General features: G+C 37.5%; 1 protein-coding gene across 1 annotated transcript in view; it reads left to right on the top strand.

Annotated features, from left to right (window-relative positions):
* UVSSA (UV stimulated scaffold protein A) overlaps positions 1 to 24395 on the top strand; it is a 50665-nt gene that overhangs the window by 4234 nt on the left and 22036 nt on the right. The window contains exons 3-7 of the mRNA XM_032187110.1: positions 563 to 683; positions 1932 to 2366; positions 3491 to 3600; positions 4216 to 4338; positions 19081 to 19189. Of these exons, the coding sequence (XP_032043001.1) occupies positions 563 to 683; positions 1932 to 2366; positions 3491 to 3600; positions 4216 to 4338; positions 19081 to 19189 (898 nt within the window). The remainder of the gene's footprint in view (positions 1 to 562; positions 684 to 1931; positions 2367 to 3490; positions 3601 to 4215; positions 4339 to 19080; positions 19190 to 24395) is intronic.

Below are 24395 nucleotides of genomic sequence, written 5' to 3'. Positions count from 1 at the left end.
CGTATCCAACAAATGTAGTTGTAAAAGCCAAAATGTGATCTCTTTTAACATGTTTTAATATTATCTCTACTACTTTGCTTGCTTATAAGTTGTTTAGTAAGTGATACCTATGTGTGCTAGTAGTGCTTACAAGTTTTCCTAAATTTCCTTTCCTACAAGTAGAAATAGTGTGATGTTTTCATGTAACTTGAATACTTACCCTGTGTAGTCCCTTCCTGCCCAACTCCCTAACCCCTGCCTCCAGTGCTGTGACAGAGGTCTCCCACAGCCTAGGTTATTTTTGCGGTTTAGATGTGGGACTAAACGCTTTGTTTTTCTACCTTATGATTCCTTTTTGAAAGCCATTGATTCTCCTCAGTCCCTTATTAGTAGAAGCAAAACCTCCATTCAGAATTACTGTAGTTATTGATTCCAGGAGGAGAAGAGATAAAAGGAAGTGCTGCTGAGCTGCTGGCTGATTGCTGATGTTAGAGGATTTTTCAACACAGATAAGGATCTTAGGAAATGGATTTTCTATATATTTCTTCCAAGGAATGTTATACTTTTTTCTTCATTTCCTTAGGTGGATTTTCAAGATGTGCATGCCAGAACCGTGGCTGAAAGGCAGAGGGAAGAGGAGAAGCAAAAACGATTGGATAACATTTACAAAGAAAAAGCCAAAAGAGCTGAAAAAGAAATGGCAGGTAAAGTGCTTTGGTTCTTTCGGTGGCATTTTTATTTGTTTTTAAAGGAACCATTTGTAAGATTACGTAAAACACGTTCCAACAGAATGGCTATCCAAATAATAGCTGACCACAGAGTGCAGGAATAGCACATTTGTTAGGGCTTGACCCTCTGTCTCTCTTACTTAAAGAATATCATGGAATAAATAAAATAAAAAGAATAAAGTGACAGTCCTTTAAGCTCAGGTTGAATGAAAAGATTTAAAACAAAGGTGTGAAAAGGTGTGGTCTGTAATTCAGTAAAGTGTGAATGCATAATCCCAAGCAGGCACATCATATGGAGTTGGGCACAATGATCCTCATGTGTCCCTTCTAATCGCTTCTGCGATTCCATGATACCACAAAGTGGTTTGGAGCTGGCGGCTCAGTTCCTTTGTCTATGACTAGGTACAGGCTTCTCAACACCTTCTTGACTGATAACCTTAATTATGTTGTGTACACAGTCATTATGTGTGTTCCAGAAGGTTGAGCTCTGGTCTGCACAGAAATCTTGGATGCAGTGTAGGAAGTGTATGAAAAGTAGCATATTGCTGCTAAACAGTGCATCGAACTGGGAGCTGAATCTCTAAGCACTATGTGTACATCAACATATGTCTGCAGTATGGGAGAAGAACAGAGAGAATGTATTAAATTGCAGTTACAAAGGATTACTTAGTTAAATTGCTTCAGTTTCTGCAATATATGCGTTTATGTCTGCATTTGTCCTGCATGCTACAAGCATTTCCATGCATGAGAGTGCAATTTTCAAGAGATTTAACCTTCCTAAAATCAGTTTTATTGGTAGCATCTCTTTCAGCTGTAGCATATGTTCATGGGTGCACCCACAAACAACTGTAACACTCATGGCTGCACAAGGAGTACTCCCAAACTTCACTGAGAAATTTGTCTCTTATGAGTACTGTCTTTCTGCCTCAAATTTATGGAGATATTTGAGTCATCTTTGTTACACAATGGAATTTTAGGGAGGATAAGAAAGGAGGAACACTCCTAGAATTCTAGATTTCCTGCTTAAGAATAGTATTGTCACTTCTCTGTCACAAGGACAGTTTTTGCTTGGGAAAGAGATACATATGGATAAATTATGATGGATTACTAGATAAAGGATTACCTATTTGGCAGCGGTATTTGTTTTGTAGATCTGTCTCTGCTCTGGAGACATCAGCATTTCACATTGTTTAACAGTGTTCTAAAACCATTGTCTCTTCATAGAAATGTCCCAAGAGATTGCTGAAACACTGACAGAGATGGAAAACTGTTTCCGGCTTCTGTTGCCAGATCCTTTCGAGTTCACTGTGAATGACACAACTCCAGAACCCCACAAAGAAATGACTGCTAATGAGGATAGTCCTGCACCCGCCCTGGCCTCCCAGACAGACGTTACCCAGTCATATGTCAGATTCGTGGATGATGAACAGCCGTGCTGCAGCAAGGACATCGTTTCTGCTTCTCAGGGTGTTAGAACTGAGAAAAATGAAGACTTAGATGACAAACAGGAGACACCTGAACAAAAAGAATTAGATGGAGGCACATCCTCGGGAGCTGAATCTGGTGCCCTTGCTTTCCACGATGATGATTACGAAACTTTTGTTAGGAACCATGGGCTTATTTCTCATAAATATACTCTAGACCTTGAAATCTCCACAGGTACCTGAAACAATTTTTCACAAACAGCTGGAAACAGTCTTTGTTTGATGTGCTCTGTAGTTGTTTTGGTTTTACTATGACTTAAGTGTTTGAGGTTCCTGAACACCATTTTGGTTTACTGTTCTTTTCCATTTCTGGGTCATCTAGCAACCATTCTTAGTTTTGGATGCTCGTGTGGGATTTTCAGATTTTATTAATTAGCTTCTAAGATTGAACTTTCATACTAGTTGTTGAAAACATATTATGGTGCTTTGTAGTACCCGTAATGAGTTCCCTGTATTTAAAAAAAATACAGTCTGTTTAACCTGTATTATTTTCTTTTCCATGTGCGTCACTATTCACTTCTTTCCTTCTCCCTATAACCTGTGTATAAGCTACTTATTTAAAAAGCCTCAAATTGACTGTTTCTTAAGCTTTTCTTTGTTACTGACAACTTGCAAGAAGCAGTAAGAATTTTGCTTGAAAGAGTTAAGGGTTATGATTTTATCTTTTCTCTATAACTTTGCTAATATGAGTTGCATCTAGAAAACTCAAGGTAGAAGGTGTTTTGGTAGTCCAAGAGAAATTTCTTACAAGTAGTGTCCTAATGAAATTTCAAGTGCAAACAGCAAGTGAGACAGGTACCTACTTCTGTGCCTGCAGACAACAGAATTGGAAAGGTATTTGTGGAGCCTACAAGTGACTAAGAGGTGAAAAGTACCATCTGTACTTGGGTAGTGGCACACTTGGCTTCTTTGATGTTCAAGTGCCTTTTGCTGTGGGGGACAGGGATCATTTCATATGGAATATGCAAAAACTGGTGCAATAAGTCCCAGTGCATTGATGGGAACATAGAACAAGGTGTGATGTAAATAGTAAGACTGCACTTGTCTTTGGTTTGTTTAGTTTGGTTTGTTTAGTGAGTCCTTAGTTGTGATGGCTTAACAGCTCTCAACGTTGCACTGAAAGCTTTTCATCTTTTCCTTTTGATTTATTTCAATGCATAGAATAATAATAGTAGAATAATTAATATTGAATATCAAATATTTTAGAAAGGTTCATATCTACTTCTACTTACTTTTAACTTCTCTAGTGAGGATACTATAAATGTCATGCTCTAACTCTTATTTTCATATTTTGAACAGATTTAAAAGTGCATGAGAATGAAGACAATACTGCCGTAATAAACAATGTTGTGGATGCTCACAAACTCCTCAGAAATAAGTTCTTGCCTTCTGTGCAGTCCTGGATTCAGGTGGGATGAAGAGCTATTTCTTCACTTTCTATAAAAAGATGAAGTGGGCACTAAAGCTTAAGGGAGAGTGTGTAAAAAGGAACTTAATGTTGAAGAAACATTGGTGCAAATAGAAAAGAAGGTTGCTGGTTCAGTAGGGGTGGACAGAAGGAAACTATAGGAGCTATATAACTTGTTTCATGGCTCAGCTTTCAGCATTAGGTATGCTACCTACAGTCGCACTTAAGTTACAAAAAAAAAAAAAAGACATCTCAGAAAATAACTTCTTTGCAAAATGTTAAAGTAAAACTCGGCATGTTTTTGTGAGACATGTCTGTATCAGAAAAATACTATGTCCTTTCTGTCAATTGATATTGCTCAGGAGCTTCGTTCATGGAATTTGGCCCAGTGAAGGGCATTCTCAGGAGGTGTTTGTAGCTTCTTTTCATTCTTTGTTTGTCTTTAGTAGTTGCTGTTAGCTTTATATTCTAGATGGGAAAAGCAGTGCATTCACTAATTGTCACTTGTAAGATAAAGGAATTTGTTTCATTAAAGATGGAAGAAAAACAAGTGTTTTTTGACTCAGATGTCTAGAAAAAAAAAATAAATAACGATGTAGATTTTTTTGCTTTGCAGTTATTTACCAGAGCAGGAATAAATGATGATCGTCTGAGATGTGCCATTGATCTGAAGAATAAACTGGAGACTGCTATGAAGAAATACAAGGAAATGAACATTTGCTTTAAAGAGAGAAAAGTGGTGAGTTTTCAAAAATTCTGTATTACTAGAGAGGACCATTAGTAACATTTAGGTTGTATACAAAAAGTGCACTTAAACTTCAGTGTGGCAAACTTTAAGCATTAAACACAAGTTTAATGGATTTACTTCTGAAGCGGATTACAGCTTAATTTAAGGAAGTTGCACTGAACACCTGTTATGTTATGTCAGGGGACAGGTTATTAGACAAAACCACGTGAGACAGCACTGATTTTTTTGGACAGGGAAATGTTTCAGATTTTTTATACTTAGTTACCTAATGTGCAACTTTATTACGTCCTCAGCTTCTTATTCGGAGATGCATATTTCTCAGTAAATGCTGCGTAATTCTTTCACGACATGCAAAACCATGCTAGTGTCTCCCAGTTCAGGAAAATAGTGTCTCTGCTTTGTAGCATTTACTTACTACTGCAAGCAGGTAATACGACTGAGGACATCTTGAAAGAAGTAGTCGGTATATAATGCTTTGAAGTGTCAAAATATTACACAAAGATTAGCTCCCTATGACAGCTTTTTGTGAAACAGGTAAACCTCATGAATAAAGGGAGGCTGAAAGATGAAACACTTTATTCAAATCCAAAAAGAAGTCTGTGGCTTGTTGGAGTATCTAAAGCAGCAGAGCTGCATAATGCTTGTTTCTGCTGGTTGCAATCAGACAGAGTTACTGTATAGTTTGACATGAAAATAAGTGGTTTGGGTCAGGTCCAGAGTAAAGTCTGGACTGTGGGAACCTTGATCCAGACGTTACACCTTGGATTAAGCTGTGGTAGCCTGGTTTAGCCGTGACTGAGTGTTGCAGACTTTGCTTTCCTTGTGCAAATGAAGCTTTATCAAGATTAATTTGGCTCATCATCTTAGCACCTACTGATGTACCACACCAGTCAAAAATGCCAACTATGAATAAAAAGTACTGTTAGACTGTCTTGTCAGAGGCTTTTTTTTCCCTCAGTGAAATATGTGTGCTACCTTTATGCAACCAGCTATGAAGGAATCCAGACATCTGCTGTCATTCCTGCCATTTGCTTGACAGGACTTCATTTGCTGTACCTCTGCGTGGAATATTGGTTGCTATATTTCTTGCAAGATATAAAGGACATTCAAGCCTTGATTTTTGTGTGTGTGTGTGCGTGCATGCATGTGTATGTGTTTAAAGTGGTATTGTTACCACTTCTGGAGACTGATCACTGCTATGTATGTAAGGGTGAAAGCTAATAAATTCCACAGTTCCAAAGGAAAAAAAAAAAAATGCCTAGCAATGCTTTCAAAGAATACATTCAAAATGAAACAATACATACTGAGGTTTTAACTTACGCAATGAAAACTGTATGTAATTGTTATTCTTTTTTTCCAGTAGAAAATACCCAAATTTGGTTTTAGTGCTGAGTTACTTTAATTTATAACCTGACCATATGCAGCTCTGTGCTGCAGAAAGAGGCTGTTTAAATTATCTTTTAATCATGTGTCAGACGACTTGGTTGAAACTTAAAAACGTGGTAAAATGAAAATCTGATAGAACAAAATAAACAACAGAATCTCTTAGACTGTGATTATTAGACCTCAATCTGTCAAATATTTAAGTCAGCGTATGAAATGTTACATTCAGCTCCTCCTGAATTCAGCATTGCTCCCTTCATTATGTGCTGCTGCTTCTGTTTGTATGTCCTTGTGCTACCAAAACTGTAGTTCTTGCCAGGCCAAAGTTTTGCTGTCCTCTGTATATTTTGATCCAAGAGAAGAAGAACTAATAGTCCTTTGGGGTGCTGGCTCAGAGCCATTCTAGCCTGACGACAGACCTCATGCATTAGAGATGTCATTTGTTAGCACGTGGAGTCAGTGGGTGCTGTCGACCTGCGTGTGTGTAGAGATGAGCACATCTAGAAATGAAGGGGAACATTTTGCAAACAGAGAGAGAGAGCAAATGAGACCTCTGTGCACAGAGGGACCCCTGAAAATCGTCTGGTTTGTAGCTGGTCTGTGATAACTGTACATTTTCATGCGATAGCAGTTTTCCTGGCAACTAATGATCACAGTCTGAAGTACGTATGTTGTCAGGTGGAGAGAGCATAAAGGTGAATCGTTTGTGTACTTGCTCATTTCTTGGAGTGTAATTATTGCACTGTACCACGTGACCTTCAGGGAGAACACGGTTTTATTTTATCAGCAAATATAAAATACAGCAATAGGGATTTGGAAAATTGGCTGGGGACCTGGGCTTGTCCAGTCTCCTCACTTTGTTTTTACTTTGTGCTCAGTCTCTGCCTTTCTCTGGTCTCTAATGCATTTTTCATCTCATTTGTTCTCTGTTCTCTTTCTGTTCTGTCCCCACTTGAGCTAGAATGTCTTCTCAGGGTTCTGTTTGGGTGTATGGGGAGGAAGGCTTTTCCCACCCTCAAACTGAGATCAAGAAAATTGATGAATGGAAGGCTTTAGTGGGAGATTGCCTTTATCTTTACTGAAAATGTGAAGCCCTGCTGCTTTGCAAACTCCAGGAAAACTTTCTGTAGGTTTATGGAACTCTTGTTACGCAAACTTACTTGAAGGAGAGCACAGAAGTTCATGCAGTGAAACACTTGGACTTGAAATGGTTTATAGTGATGTGATATAACCACCTCTTTCTTTTTGCCTCCATGATAATGAAGTACTTAAACCATCAGGAAGCCTTAATGATAGGGAGAGCTGTCATTTCTGTGGAACATTTAGACCCTGCCAACCCAAGTAAATTATGACACCCTTCTGCTTGTACCTTTCAGGAGCTGTGGGAGGAGAGGGAAAAGACTGACAAAGGTTAGCCTTTGACTGTCTAGAACCAAATCCTTTGCAACAGCTTTTATAAATGTTAATACATCCCAGCTGCCCAAACCATGCATTCCTTCTGTTCCCTCAGCAGATCAGAAGTTATCAGCACTTTTCTGCCTCGGTTATTTCCCATAGGGATGGGAGATGGACAGACAGTGGCAGTCCTCATGTACTGGTCAAAGGCACATGAGTTTTTGTGTGCTTATACAAGTTTACCATGGCGAGTGTTTGGGGTGTAAATCAGGTGTTAGCTTCTGCTAGGAAATGTATTTTGGAATATAAACAAGAGTTTTGAAATCTGTTTTTTTTTTTTTTTTTGTTTGTTTGTTTGTTTGTTTTCTGTGAATCTGAGCTGTAGCTTGAGTCTGAGGGAAGAGTACAGACGCTGTGACAGGCTTTTATTTCAGGATACCTGGATGCCTGGACATGTCCTTTCCTTTCTCTCAATGCCTGTTCAGGATAATCTCAGTGTCCAGTAGAGGGAGTGCATACTGCATGCTCAACATTTTTCTCTATGCCACCTTTATCCAAAGCCAGCCATCGTTTCAGTCTGTGTTTCCAGGTAAACTTGGTACAACAGCAGTACACTAAAGACACGTTGCGTTAGTTCTTGACTATTTAAGTGATTTATTGTAGAAGAACAATTATAATTATTGGCTGAGATTGGTGTTTTAATAGAAATTCCTATTTCACAAGGTTTTTCTTTTGTAGGAAAAACTTGCATTTGGCTGGAATGCTCATTTAAAAATATTTTTCCTGGTTAAGAATAGTTTTATTTGGTAATGTCGGCCCCCTTTTCTTAAAATACTACCTGTAAAATTCTTCTTCTTTTTTAGTGTCTGATTTGCAGCTGATTAGATGCAAATGGTCTTACAATTTTAAAAGATATTTAGAACACGAATATATACTGTATTTTAAATCATGCACACTACATTTAATTTACATCATTTACGTAAAGGGTTACCCATTTGGATTAATACTTGAAGTTCTCACATTATAAATAGAAAAGTAGCTCATTGGCTATATTTTGTACACCGAAAGTACATTTATCTCTTATGTAGTTACCTTTGGGAAGCAGTAAAAAATGTAATACTCAGGCTGACTAAAACTTGACCAGGCAGAAGCTAGTAAGAAATATGATGTGAGAAACATCCTGCTTATTTGTCATTAGCAGAGTGATAATTTAACAGGTCTATTCCATTTTGCATTTTTAATTTCAAGTTATACTATCAGCCAGGAATATATATTTTTTCATTAACTGTCTTCATTACTTTTTGTTTCGCCTTTCCTTATCGTCTGTCAAATCTAAGTGTGCACTTGGATCTTGATTTATACATGTACTTAATTTTATCCATGTGAAACATCTGGCTGGATTCAATAATGTCATTAATAATTAGATTTGGAGGAGGCTCTCTGCGTATAGTCCTGAACCTGATCTGAGCCCCAAACCCTGCTGCAATACAACTCAGATTTTTTCTGGAAGAACAATATCAGAAAAATGTTATAAATGATGGTTACAAATTAAATATTTGATGGTCATAATTTAGTCTTAAAATACATAAGGAGATTGAAATTTTACTATGTAATAAATTAAGCCAAAAGCTCTACCAATTTCTTGGCTGCTAGACTGTTGCTGATTTTTTTTTCCCATATCTTTAACTGCAGCTTGGCATTTTATCAATGTTAATGAATTATTTCTACCTAATCATTTTGTAGCTTTATAACCAGCTCTGTTTTAAGTCTCTCATTTAATAAGGTGAGTGCCTGCTTTTTTTTTTTTTTTTTCTTTTTTAAAAAAAGGCACACTTGAGTCTTGGATCAAAAGCAAGGGCTGTATTGTTTTCTCTTTCTGCATCATCCTTTAGCTGTAGAGAATAAGGTCCAGCTGCCAGCTTTCTGCATTGTGTAACAGCTTCTTGTGCTCACATCCTCATTATTTTTTCCTTTTATCTTAATTTTAGAGAAGTTGATTTTGAGGGGTAAGTCATTTTCCATAGTGATCCCTCACCATGCCTTAATCTACATCTGCCCAAGGAGCAAGAGGGACACCTTTGTAAAAGAAATCTTTTCCCCAGTTGATGCCTTTAAATTACACACAAACAAAAACCCTGACAAAGTTGCACTTTGAAAAACAGAAGTGTTTAATGTCGAGGTTGAATAGTAAATTGACTGTAAGTTTTCTAAAGCTTCAGAGAAATCTTGCAATATTTAATAATTATATCAGCATCACCCCTAAAGAATATATACAGTATACACCTAAAGATTATTATATATCAGTATCACACCTGAATCAGTTTATATACATTTTAACATGGAATGTATTCAGAATACATAAAGTTTAATAATATTTGTGTGATCAAAATAGTACCCCAGGCAACATTTAAATTTATTTTTTTTGGTCTAGGTAATATTTGTCTAAAAAGCCAGGTCAACTGTAACTGTAAAAGTAAACACAAAATATTGGGTAGGTCATGCAGATGGAGTGTTTGCTTATAATTCTTCTTTCCTTCTCCCCCATTTTCACCCTCGTAAAATAACTATTTATATATATATGAAACATCTTTTAAAATCCCTCTTTAGCTAAAAGGGCTTTTCTATTTTTCTAAGCCTTACTGGGAAATAAGACTGACATAAAACAAAACACTGTAAAATTAATTCTCAAAATATTACTTCCTCCTTCAGGTGTTTAATCAGCTAGTGTTATATTTTACTTTGTTTTGATCTACTTTCTAGAACTGGATGTGGTGTATTTTATGCTTCACACTAGCTATGCATCCTGCTGCTGTTATGAAGTTATTAAAAATATCTTGTTATGCAGATCTAGTCATGAATTCTTAAAGTTGTCACTGTGACGACCTCTGATCCCTATCTGATTCGCAGGTCGCACAATGCAATTTGGAGCTCTTCTAATAGAGTGTAAAATAAAGTAGGATGTCTGTATCATCAAGTTAACCCTTATGTTAAGTGTTTAAGTTTTCCAGGCCGAAGGGTCATCTCCCTTGATTCATCTTCGAATGCCGAGCAATGTCTGTTCTGCAGGTAGTGGATATAAATTTGCTCCTTGCCTTTCATCCATTGTACCTTACAAGGAGAAACTGCACATTGAGGTGAATAGAATATACATGTGAAGTTCAGAAGAGGCACATAGCTGATGGTGTTTATTTAAAAAAAGAAAAAAAAAAGAAAAAGAAAAAAAAATCAGATTTGGAACATTACCAAGTGTATTTATTACAGTAATTCATTTAAATTTAGTGCAGTAATAATAAAGTAAATATGTTCACATCGATGACATCTTTGTGCCTAAAATCTACCATCAGGGATATAAGTAAGGTTATCTGTGTCTCGCACAGGATAGTTTGCTGACTTGCTGTCTGCAATAAATTAGGTTTATATAGCTGAGACACATATTTGTCTGTTAAAAATACAACATCTGGAATAACTTAACAAATGTGTAGTTCAGATTCATTCAAAAATGTGATCGTTGAAATAAACTGCAATTCAGTTACTGATTTTATGGTGTGAGTTCAAACTATACAACACCGGCATGTAGACATTGGGGGTGGATACAGAGATTTAGTAGCATGAGTTTGATCTCTCTGAGCGATGGGTGGTAATCTGTCAAATGCAGTGGTGAACGAGTGCATGAATGAGTGCTAATGGGAATCTTGTTATATCCCATTTGTGATGAAAATCACATTTCTTAAAATTTCATAAAGATGATGACTAGTGGTGAGTTTTTTTTATCAGTCTCTAAAGCTTGGCTGTAATCCTATATAGGCCTCTGAGCCACAAAGGAATTAAATAATTCAAAACACTACCTAACATATTTCAAGGAGGTCATAGAAATACTGTTCATCACCTCAAAAATAACTCAGACTAGCTGAAAAGCACTGGAAAACCTAAAGGCTTCTCTGTGGAGGGAAAAAGAAACAGGTATTTGGTTTCCATTGGAGTTATCAGACTGTAAAATAACTTTTTGGTTCAGGAATGGATATGGCCACTGCAGCCTTAACCAATGGCTTTGAACAATTTCAGCCTGGCCTGCGTGCAGGGCCAGAGAGAAAAATACCTGGTCAGGAAAGGAGGAGAAGGGAGAGGGAGCTGAAGCATATGGGCTGTTGAAGGTAACACTGGAACCGTGACAGTGGCTCGATGACAGCTGCTTTCTTACTTGGTGACAAAAATGAGGGTTCTCCTACTGCTTTTAGGAATGGAAACATCTCAGGATTGCTGCTCTGGTATGTTCCTGTCTGAACGTGGACTCTAAACAGGATTTCCTGTCACTTGGCTTCTTCATTCTCTAGCTTTGCTGGCTTCATCACACCTCAGTCTTCAAACCTGCAAACGTTTCCCCTTATGTTAAGACAAATAAAAGATCATGTAGGCATTTTACAGAATTTCTTTACTCATTATAACCCATGAGTTAAGAATAAACGAAGTTTGTTTTTTTTCCAGGTACAGGAGACATGAGCAATGCTATTTTGTGCTTGTCCCTTTTAAAATTATTTCATCTGTTCCATAATTCTCAAAACATTAAAAATGAAATTCTACAAGGTATATTTTAGTGTGTTATGCAGATACCAAATCCACTTCTTAGCAGGTAGGGTTTTTGTGCGCAGGTTGCTGTTGTATTACTTGTGGGAGCTGAACAGGGAAGCAGGTTATATATTTTGGTTGTGGTTTTGGGGTTGGCTTAAAGTTGGTGAGCAGCAATCAGAAGGGGCAGTCCTGTCTCTGTTTCCTCCTGTGGTGGTTCCCAGTGCCTCCCTTGCACCAGCACCAGAGCTTCTGTTGCTGTAGGGACCTGAACCTGCTGGAACCTAATCCAGAAAAAAAAATTCTGTACAAGCAGTAAGCCCAGCAGTGGGGCTGTCTCTTTGAATAACTGAATACACTCAGGTAATGCACATCTGATTATGAAATTCAATCTTTATTTAGTCAGAGGACTTGGAAATTGATGGAGTGAGATATGATTAGCTCATCTCCCAGTGTGAATAATAAACTGGATGAAAAAAGCAGCAGAAAATATTGTACTGTTTATATATATATGTATGTATATGTATATGATTGTACAATAAGATGTAGTGCCTGAGGTGTGTACAGTAACCATGTCTGACAGGTACATTCCTGTACATCAAAAAGAGGTGTAAATTTTTTAAGTAAGTATTACACAAAAACATTCAAGGGATTAATGCACTCTACAGTCACTTACGATGCTGCATGTTAAATATAGGTATCAAATGTAGGTGATCAGCAGAAAATTTTAGGAGACTTTTTTTTACATTGGAGAACTTGATTAGCTTTAATAATGAAAGGTAGCAGACTTCTCTTTTAGCTCTTGTGGAAAGGAAATGTGTTGTTAGACTTGAGGACCTTTGGTACCCCCTGAACGTGTTATTTCTTCTACGGAAAGCTGGGATTATGAAAGAGTTCTTTGCTTTTCTGATATACTTTCTTAAGGCTTAAGAATATTTGTGCAACTGACTACTGCTGGTTTTGGTGGTTGATAGGAGCCCAAGCAGTGGAGCACAAAGTATTTCTGAGGACGTATCTGAAGTAGTAATTGCTAAAGAAGTACTAAACCTGCTTTGCAATATCTTCGTGAGGTAACGCTTTTAAATGCGCCCATTTTCCAGAGTAACTTTATTGGTTGTTCTTTGTGAAACTATAAATGCACAGGCGTCTATTGGACATACTCATTTCTTCTGAACAAAGATTCATTTTAAATGATTGATTTCAAGAAAAAAAACAAGGTTTGTAAAACCCTCGTGCCTTGAGACCTCCTGGTCTTTTCTGAGTCAAGTTTTGTTGCCCTGTATTAAAATCCTTCCAAAGCTTGCTTACCTGTTCAGGTTTAGAGACACAGTAGCTCGTAAGACAGAGTGGTACAGGTTTTGTGCAATGTGCCTCACTGTTGTTCTTCCAATGGACGTGTCCAAGCTCTGTTTACCACTGGACAGAAAGGAGAAGGCTTTGACACAAGTCCTGAGTTGACCTCAAGCTTGCATCTCTAGGACTGTGACAATAGGTGGATAGTTTTTTATTGCTAAAGGAATTTGCAGCAAAATATGCTGGTTATTAGCATTGTACTTACTCTCTCTTGTCCAGCTCAAGCCCTATTTCTGCTAACTTCTGAAAATTATGAAGTAGTGTGAAAAGTGCACTCCCTAATAGAAGTGAGATTGTCCCGGCAGCCTGTGTGCTGCTGAGCAATTATAAATAGAATGAACGGTAATACTTTTACTCGTAAACGTAAAATGGGGTTTGCCTGGATCACGTGTCTAATTTGTGGTCATCTAAGTTTGATTTTATGATCAAACTGTGGAGAAGAGAGGAGGGAATGTGCGTGGGAGGTCCCTATAAATGTAGCTCATCTAGTAGTTTGTTTTGCTTGTATTGCATTGAGGAAAACTTGAGCACAGTTCTGAAATCTGTCAAGGTGCCAGCATTTATTTACTTCTCACCCTGTGTTGAATAATATAAAAGGAAAGAAAAGGAGGACCTTTGAAATCCTTCCCTGTAAGATACATTGTTTGACTATGCAGTTCTTATTACTGGTACTGAAGAAATTCTTTTTCTCCAGTCAGTGTGTGACTGCATAGAGCATTCCCAAATTTCACAGAAGATGACTGAACTGTGTTTAGTGTTGTGGCTGAATAAAAAATGTATTCACTTAAGGTTGCCCCTTTAGCTGGGTTCTGTGGTGATAAATATCCTGGTTCCCTAACCAGAAATCTTCTGCCTCTAGAAAAATATTTAGTTGGCTTTGAGTAGGTGCACATGAGATATTGGCATGGTGGAATAATTTGCAAGATCTTCCAGTGAGGGTATTAGCATATAAATAGCAGATGCAATGACGACCATCACAGCTGAGTACATTTAATTTTTAGTTTATAAGATAGAATGGGTTTTTAAATGCATAGCCATCAAGCCTGGTGAAAGACAAATGAAGTTTAGAGTTCACTTGTCTGAGGATGCCTTACATCATTTTTTTTAAGAAAGGGAAACAGACGCATAAAACTGAACAAAAGTGATTTCTTGGGTGAAAAGTAATTGAGATTGCAAACCAAGTTAATTAGACCATGCAAAATTTATTTAATGGTCCCAGCTGTAGTTTGCAAGTGGTGTTTTAGTAAGTAGATATGACTTCTTCGTACGCTATCTTTTCTCTTCCTTCTTTTTCTGAAATAATTAGTGAACGCCGTATATCTAGTGCTATAAACTGATTGCATTGTATGTTTCAGTCATTTTATTGCTTGCTTTAATTATGATTGCAGAAGCTCAGGTTTTTAAATCCTCTTAACAGAATGTAGCAGTCAATTTGTATAAGACTGGGAAGAGGACCAAAGGCTTTCCTTTACATCTTTCTAAGTGTTGCATAGTTGATGGAGGTTTGTTTATTTATTTATTTATTTGTATTTATTACAAAATGGGATGGATGAGCAAGGCATTTAACTGGATCTGTGGTCGCACTGAGCTACGCTGACAGCTGGAGGCTCTTGGAGTGATGACTCCAAAGCAGAAGATACGATTGCATTTCTGCTGGCATGTCGTATCTGTTTTCAGTATTATTCTTTTTTAAGATGGAGATCGGGAAGGAAACATCTGTTGATTTTCAAGTTTTTTAATGAGTTAGGGAGCAAATGGTTTGATAGCGTTTGTCTAGCCAGAGAAGTCAGCACTATTTTAAGGTTTTAATGAAAGTTAAGAGAATTGAGGAGACAGTATTCTAACTGATTACAATGAAAACAATGCATGTATGTTTTCTGTAATTTTATTTTTTTACAGTATTCTCATCTGCAAATAAGTACAGCCCAAAAATCTGGAACCTGTCTAGCTAAATCCTGTTTCCTTTGACAGTGAGATACCTAGTCAGGAATGTTACCAGTTGAAGAGAAAAAAAAAAAAAGTATATTTTTGTGGAAGCATGATTCATTTAGTTACAAGTGAATGTCACTGTTGTTGTAGAGCAGATTAACAGTGAACCAGGAAACTTCCCCTTTCCATCGGACTTGATGAGCAGTGGTGGTACAGGTGTCTGGGGGCTCTGTTTGGTCTTCCATTGGATGACCATCCTCTCGTGGGAGAGAGAAAGTAGTTAATGTTTCTCTAAAACTGCCAAGCCGTGTTGGTGACTTCCCTTGTATCGATTGCAATTTACTAATTCTGCCACTAAAAATATGGTCTTAAATGTTTATTTCTTCTGAGTAACTGTTGATAGTTTTTTTTTTTTTTTTTTTTTTTAATGATTAAAAAAGTTCACCTGTAGTGGAAAAGTAAATAACAGGTGGCTAAACTTTTATATGACATCTGTAGAGTTTGCTTTGGAACTTTCTTCATGTTTGAAAAGTGGAATTGGAAAAAACAACAACAACAAAACAAACAAAAAACTTTTCTGTCTAATAACGTTGCCCATAAGCTCTCCTCCTTTCTGTGGAAAGGGAATGGAACAAAACAACATAAATCGGATGGCTCTTATAAAGTGTTTTATTTCACTAGAGTGAAATAAATTGAGATATAGCTAGCTACTGTGCAACTTGAATTTCTACTAGTGGTGATCTTCATATTTGAGAGCAAGAAGATAACTTATTTATCTTGTTAAAGGTGTTATCAAAATAAAGATTTATGTCTATTTGAAGAAAAAAAAGAGGGCTTAATTCCCGATAGTTAGCTAAGCAGTTAATTTTTTTTTTTTTTTTTTTTACAGGAAATCTAAATTTAATAGAAGACCCCAGTGAAATTCAAGGGTGTGAACAATAAGCATAATATTTTATGAAAATGACCCCCATATTTAATATCTGGCATTATATGTTATGCATTGTAGCACCAAGTCCACATCTACCTTTTAGAAAATTAAAACACATAAATTCTGTTTAGTGTTTGATATGCAGTGCACTAGCTGAAAGCCATAATGCCCCTAAAACCTTGGGTTGCTTTTCACCTTTCATAAATTCCTGGGTAGATTCTATACAAAAAATAATTTTCAGCTCCGTGGCTCATTGTTATTCAAACTTGATTGATCGTCGTCATTTACTCAGTGAGGAAGTTAAGTGCTCCTGTCATTTCCGAAGAGTATAATTGGGACGTTTCACAGGTCAGCGGTAGTGACAGGTTTCCCTTTTGATTAGTGTTAGACTGATAACAAAAATTACAGTTTCCCATGATTAATGTTTTCTATACTACTTGAATGCACAGTTCATGGATTGTACCTAAACAAAGTGAATTTGCATCTGATTATGCCTTTTCTCCGTCAGCCTGGGCACGTGCTTTAAAGTTTCAGACTGTGCAGGTAATACAGTAAAGTTGCTGCTGCTTCAGTTTTCACGTTGAGGCCTGCTTAATTTTAGTATTTTAATATACAGAGAGCCATGTGCCTCCAGTGGCATGTGAAAAAAATGAAAGGAAACTTCAGCTAAAGATAATCATTTGGATTCTTCGTAGACTTCTCAGATTGTCGCGCACGTGAGTGCTTGTGTTATGTTATACCCATTGATACTTCAGGTATAATTTGAAGATTTAAGTTAAATAATCAGTCTGAACTGAATTTTCTTACCAGTTTGAAATTATTCCTCAGTTCCTTAAACTTGTTGCTGTTTATTTGTGAACAGACTACTGAGTAAAAACTATAGGAATACGCTGATCTTACTTACCCTGTTTTATAATGTGAAAGTTAGTCTGCTTTTACGTTACAGAACAAAGCTGTAGACTAAGATCATCCATGGCAAGTTTTAGCTTGGTGTAGTCTTTTTTGGTAGCTAAATGAGAAATGGAGTATGGAAAGTATGATGTTGGCCTGCTCCTAGCTGGAGAAATAGGCATGTCTTATTTCCAAATGTAATTCGATTGCCCCTGACAGTTAAAAAGCAGATGACAACACCAGCAGAATTTTGAAATCAAAATATGAACAAACTTCTCTTCAGTCTCTAGCCCTCTGCCATTACGCGGAATACAAAACTTTATGGTGTTTTTCTTTCTAAAGGCCATCAGGAAGGTCTTCTAAAGGTTGCAGTTTAACACAAATAGGCTTCCTTCACATCTAGCGCCTTTGCAAGTTTTAGTGGTAGAGTATTTGACTTGTCATTAGAACTCTGTTTTGATTTCTGCTGTGGAGGTCAGGTTCAGCAGGCATCTCTCTTGGTTGGCCATGCTAGTTGGGGCCTGAAAGCAGGATACTTCCAAATGTGGTTATGCTAGGACTTTATTTTAAGATAAAGACTAATTACATATTCTCTTGCAAGGACGCACTAGTAAATCTACTCAGTTCTTCAAGAAAGTAAAAATATAGAGAGATAATTTTTTTAACTTGCAGCTACTGTTTTCCTAAAGTCATTTTTTAAACGAAGGGAAGAATCATACTTTCAACTTGTGCCATCCTTTCATTCTAAGTGTATATTAATATCAATTAACGTTGCTTATTAGAAATGAGTTTCAATTCAGCTTGCAAGTAATACTGACCAAAAAGAAATGCTGTTTTGTTATTTATTTTTAACTATGTTCAATATCCCAAGATTGGTTTCTATATATTTTTTTTTTGGCTTCAGAGTATATGTATGATTTAAAGGAACTCAGCTGTGCAGCTGTGACACACGATTAGAGTAGTGAAATAAATTGAGAAAATTCTGCTGCAGGCAAAACCTGCAGTATCCTCCCATGCTTGTACAATGAGCAGTTGATACAAATATCAACGTAAGTCAGGTGCAGCAGGAGAAGTAAAGACCATAGCTGAAAATACAAAATATGATGCCATTCCTTATCTATTGCAGTGAAGTTGGGGGGGGGGGGGAATACAATAGCTCTGTGGTAAGGTTGCTTTTAGTTGATATCCCCTTATTGTTTCATAGACTTATAAAAGTGCATGGAAAACATACAGGAATGTGCTAATCATGTTGTTGTTAAGAATTAAGTGATTCCTGAGGTGGACAAACACAACAGAGCATAAACCTTTAGCACTGCTACCTTTTAGAGTAGTAGGCGTTTGCTGTTTTGTAGTTGTGATAGCACAGGCCATGTTTGGGTGGCACAGATTCTTGAAGTTTATGCGTACTATAACGAAAAGAATTCACTTTCAGGTATGAAACCAGCTTAGAAAATAATGTAGAGGCTTGCTGGCACGTGTACAGTAGTGGCTGGCTGAAATGAAATATGGGAGGTCACTTAGGTTATTAATTGACCCCGTTAATTGGTAAGAACTCCATTTTTATATTTCAGGTACTCATAGGGGTTCCATTTTGGAGTGTGATATAGACGAAGTTCACAATTGAAAAATCCTGTTTTGCTGGTCCTGTAGGTAGTAATTTGTGCAGTCTGTTGGCATGAATGGTTAGGTTTTGATGAATTAGGGAAGAAATGAATACGTCAAAGTATTTTTAGTGGTGCTATGAAGAAACACAGTGAAACACTGTTGTATGCGGACACATCTGAATAGTTTTTGATCTGAATATTTTTACTGAATAGTCTTACTTTGATCTGAATATTCCTACTTTAGCCTACTGGTCTATTTTTCCTGTCCTGTTTGCCTGCACTGCTTGTGAGCCCTTTAGCTTTTCGATACTACCATGCCACAGACTATTTGGGTGCAGCTGAATGAGTAAAATCAACCAAAGGAGAAGAGAGAAGGCTGTAATTTGCTCATTAAGTCAAAATCTTGACGTTATTTTAAGATCTTTTTGGTTTTATTTATAGCTTCATGCTTTCTCAGACTTAACCAACAGCATCTGTTGTAATCTTTAAAGAAGCCCTTAGGATAGAGGATGGCTTTAGAGATAAAATGTTAAGCAAAGTTCTAATCTTAGACAAAGATTAAATACATAATTAGGGAAATACTTTTGACACAGAGTGTGAGTAGAGCTATCACAATGTCTGTTAAATATTTGCAGTGTGAAGAGAAATAATAAGCTGTCTTCACATTTAAAAAAAAAAAATCTGTAGATGAAAGCCTCAGATGATGATGACGATGATGACGAAGATGAATTTGTGGAGGTCCCTGAGAAGGAAGGTTATGAGCCCCACATTCCAGACCACCTGCGTAAGGAATATGGTGAGTTTGCCCAGCTGTGAAAAGCTTTATCCCTGCATGTTACTGCTGCACTAAAGTAAATAAACAGCCATTATGAAGTAATAAAGTGATCAGTGGTGTGGGTAATCTCTCTGGCTGCTATGAGGAAGTCATTACATAGATAGGGGAGCAGTGATTGGCTCTAGATAAACAAATACTTTCTAGGAGCAAGAGCAACTGAGACTAGAAGCTTATTTCATTCCATCATGTTCCACTGGAGTTTAGAGCCAGAAGCAGCACTGTGTGTGCTTATATGTGTGCTAAACGCAGGGAGCAAAGGGATTGCAAAGTGAAGCTATAAACAAGCCTGAATATTAGAAATATTTGTAACAGTCTGGCGAGATGGGGTAAAGTTTTGTCTCAATTAGTAGTATTAAAAGCAGTTGGAGATGTGCAGCTGCTTCTTCCCGTGGGGTAGCCAACTTACAGCTCGCAAAATAGGCTTTTTTTTTTGTTGTTGGGTGTTGCTATCACAAGATAAGGAAAGGATCTCAACCTTCAAGTACAGAATTATAGCCACTGAGCACATACCAGATGACAAAATATAATCTTGGTCTTGTCTGCTTCCTTTAAATGAAGCAAGCCTTCTTTTAATGCAGTCTAAAGATTTCTTTTTTTTTTCTTCTTTTTTTTTTTTTTTAAACAAGTATACTTGTATTTCTGTGAAATTGAGAGGGGAGTTTCTGAAGAAAGTTCATCTCAAATAATTAAATCTCAGTGTGTTGCTCCTTGTCCTTTGTCCATCTAGCTTATTAAGTGTCTGCAGCTTTGCAGCTCTGTATAGCATTGTGTATTTTAAGAGTCAGAAGATTTCAGTTCAGAGGAGAGGAGGGGGTAGCTGCTATTACATAGAAGTTAAAAAACGTTAGACATTCTAGTAAGTTCCTTGTGCCTACATTTCTCCACAGATGTTTGTGTAAGGCTGCTGCTGTGTTGCCTTTTTTGATCCCACTCATCTTTATGTGTAACTTACCTGTGGTTTGCATCATAAAATTCAGGCTGGAGTTATTATCTCTATGAGCCAAATTCCTCTTTTTTTATAAAACAAAGAGGTGTGCCTGTGTAAACCCAAGATGCTGCTGCTCAGGTGACCTTTTAACTGTCTTCTGCTATCAGTTTTGGCTACAGACAGTGAAAGATGTTTGGCGGTGATAACCTGTATTGGCTGGGGTCAGCTCAGGGACATCTCCTGATCTGCTGGGCCCTGCTAGGGCCTCAGTCTGCCGCAAACCATCTGGACTTAACCTGCGAGGACACCTTGGCACCCTTGGACATAAGGCCTGCATTGATCAGACTGCACTCCTGTTGGTTTTCCCCACCTGCAGTGTCATTTGGCTTGACTCTTAGCACACGCATGGCTTGAAACAGTTGGAGGGCAGGTACTTTGTCCAGCCACAGGCTGGGGAAGGTGAAGTGCAACAGGGAGTATTGAGACAGCGGTGAGGTTGGAAAGTGAGATGGGGATGGGGTGTATTCATTAGTAATGAACAGAGAACCGTGGTGAAGGGCTGAGGATACAAGGACACTTGGGAACTGAGCAGCTTTTCTTCCTTTGTTCATGGAAAAAATGTTAGATTTTAATAAAATGGTAGAAGCATGTGTTGGCTATCCCACCTGCCTCTGTCCCGCAATAAACACTGAGTAAATTCTAATTATTGCTAACAGTGGCACTTGCAAAAAAAGAATATAATGGAAGAAAGGGAGAGCTGCCTTCTGGGTAGCTGTGAAACGTTTCTTACGCATACATAGCTAACGAGAGCAAAACAAAATGTTGGTGGTGATAGTAAATAAAGGAGCAAATGAGGTTGGTTATTAAGATAGCTATGGTCCTTAATAGTTCTGGGCACTGGAACCTGATTTTTGTGTCATTAACAGGAGCCTGATGAGTCCCGACATGAAGTTTCTCTTTATTACTTGTTAACTTCTACTGGGAGTGAAATGTGCTCTTTTCCTTCTCTCCCTTCCCTCTCCTGTCTTTCTCACGGACACACACTGAAAAAAATAAAGTATCTTACCACCCTTTGTATGGCACTAATACAACACTTAGCTGTCATTTTTAATCCTGATCATGGAAAAGGATAAAAGAACAAGTCTACGATAACTTAGTCTGGTCTACTGTGCCAGTAGTACTCTGTCTATTCGAGGATATTTTAAAAATCTCTATAAAATGAATTAAGAAATTCTCATTTTGTTTTTAAACTCTTGCTGATAGGAACGTGCCTTATAGTGAAGAAGCCAATCAAGAAATTACACCTCTCTCATTTTGTATGCATACATTTATGGGAGCTAATGGTCACACTTGGTCTTTATTTGATGTTTGTTAAAAACAGCATTTTGAAAGAAATGAACTGTTCTTGATATTCCTGAAGGCATTCAGGTTTTCTTGCTGTCGTTTAAAGTTACTACCTACACTCCCAGTTCAGGAAAGAGTATCTGTTCAGGCAGTCTTTTTATGCATGTCCTTTCTTCCATCTTTCCATGCTTAAGTTGGTCCAAGAAAGCACTTAACTATCAGTTACTAGTTCAAAATCTGTTTGAGAAGCCAGTATATAAGTGTTACATAAATCAACTGACTTCTTTGTAATTACTTCAGGTCTGCATGAGTAAAATCAGGAACAGTATTTGCTCTACTGGACTCACTTGTGTATATATTTTTAATGAGCAAAAGCAAAGTAAGCATCCCTTTGGCACATTTTTGTTTAGAAAGGTGAATTACCGTATTGCACAAGAATTTATTGATTTCAAAGTAGCATGTTACCATGGAGAGCTGGCTGTGTTAGATGGCCACCTCTCTAATTAAATATGGTTCTTTATTCCATGTGCAAGAGCAGTTATCATAGCGGTGACTTTAGATTTATCTTAATGTAATCCTACTGGGTTTTTGCTGCATTTTATTAGTTCACGTTCAGTTCATGAGGAGGCCTAGCTAAGAAAACGAAAATCTGTGCAGGCAGAATATCTTAACTGCAACATTAAACCTTCCATGTAAAATATATTCTCAGTGCTGTGTAGAAGGTGTGAACAATTTAAAGCATTTTTTCTTGTGTTACTTCACCTGAACAAACCAGGAAGAGTGAACAACTTCTCAAATTAACTTTTTATACTAAGCAGGAAAAAAAAGATGTAAAACTTGACCATGGAACAGGATTGGAATGTGACATCTAGATTCTTGGTATAAAAGTCACTTACTGCCTTTCACTTCTCTTAGGAAAATGGAAGTATCCTACCAACAAGGTGCAACCTTTCAAGCTCAGATGCTGTTTCCAATTAACACATACATCCATTTTTGGTTCTTCTGAGATTTGAAAACTTAGTGAAAAGGAAAAGATAAAGATGGCAGGTTTTGTATGCATACGCATGAAGCCATGTACAAGTATAATAATAACTCTGTGTGTGCATGCATTTGTATAAAGCTGATAATGATTAACCCAAAATTGATGGTGATATTTAATATGTAAGATAAACTGAGCATGGGCACATTTTGGGTGGAGGGAGAATTAAAAAGTCAATTTGAATCTCCATGTTTAAGATGAAATGTAAATTTGTTAAAAGAATTTAGGTGATTAGATAACTGAAGTGTGAAGATATAACCCATTAGGGGTGTCATGCCAAATTAGCATTACCAGACTTTTAATGACCTCCCATTTGTATAATCCTTATTTACACTTGCACCTGATGTCTGCAACAGACGAGCCCAGCCGTCCTGTGGTATCACAGAGCCATCGTAAATGCAGTTCGTTGTTAAAGAGAGATGCTGGGCTGAAAAAGAAACGGCACTGTGAAGATAATTTTCATAGGATCACTCCAGTTCTTTCAGCACTTTGCACCAATGCTGCTTATTTCTATTGAAGATTAACTTCCTCTTGTACGGTCAGTATGCTAACTGCTTAAAAATTGAGGTGTTTTTTATTTAAAAGCAAGCTTTGGGGAGAGAGGAGGTACTATTAAAGAAAATAAAGCATTATTTCCACTTGAGATTTCGCACATTCCAGCCTTTGCTCATCAGCTGTCCATTGCATTGGCTTAAAGCCTGAAGGTGGATAAGGGCAAGAATGAAACTGTGTCATACGACATGGTTCTTGTGCCAAAGAGAGAATTTGGAGCTGACACCAGGAGAAGAGATTCCTTCCTGCCCTGACATTGCTGTAGCTGAGCTCTGAACAACGTGGGGAAGTGATCAGGCTTGAGAGAGGTGCTTTTCCAGGTGAAAACAGAGCAATCTCTGATCTAGTCCAAAGCTCCTCCTCAAGCAACTGCCCTCTTCTGCTGCTGGTGCCTTAGAGAGGGCCATGGAGTCTGGGAAGCTGTTCCACTCAGGGAATGTAGGGGCCTTTGTTACCTCCCCTGACACCACTGATTGTATTGCATAGATCTCTGCTGCAGAGAGAGCTCAGGCACCTGTGTCTAATTGTTAAATGTGGGTGTTTGTCTAAAAGTCAAATCCCACTCTAATTAAGTAATATCAAGGTACTAATAGGTTTTCTTGTGACTCGTAATTCTTGCCTGGGTCTCAGTGCATGCATCCACAAATTTATTTATGTGATACCACTTTGAGGCACAGGGAAGTGGTATTGTCATTTCACAAGTGGTGACATGGGCAAGCCATCTGATTTGGGAATATTATGGAAACCGTCAACTGGTTATCAAGTTTCAACCTTTACTCAGAATTATGTGGGAAAGGACTGTTCAATCAAGAACATAAACTGTTATTTCAAATCTTGTTCATCAGATTATTTTTCTTGTATTTAAGCCTCATACTAAAATGTTTTTAGGTCCCTGATAACCACTTTCGTGGCTCACATTGTGTCTTAAAATCTGTTTGGGCTTTTTTCATATCAAGATCAATGCTGCATTTCTAAAATCCCAGGGGTTAGTTCTGTCCATTTCAGAAATTCTTCCCTCTTCGCATCACAGACTGATGTGCTTTTGTGGGTTAGATGTCCCCAAACTGCCTTTCCTAATCTGATGGTGTCTGGGTCATGTCTTTTTTGTGTGTTAAGTACCTTTATTTTCTTGTATGAAATGTCATAGCAACACGGGAAAGAAGGCTTGTAACCCAACTTAACAAACTTAAAACACAAAACTATTTCCTTAGTAGAGAATTCACCACCTGCGTTTACAATGAGAGAAATTGGAATATTTCAGACTACACAAGGTATTCTAGCACAGCTCTCTGAGCATTTTAGAA

Source organism: Aythya fuligula, chromosome 4 (genome assembly GCF_009819795.1).
Source record: "Aythya fuligula isolate bAytFul2 chromosome 4, bAytFul2.pri, whole genome shotgun sequence".
NCBI lineage: Eukaryota > Metazoa > Chordata > Aves > Anseriformes > Anatidae > Aythya > Aythya fuligula.
Note: the sequence above shows the minus strand (reverse complement) of the source record. Positions and strands in the feature narration are given on the sequence as shown.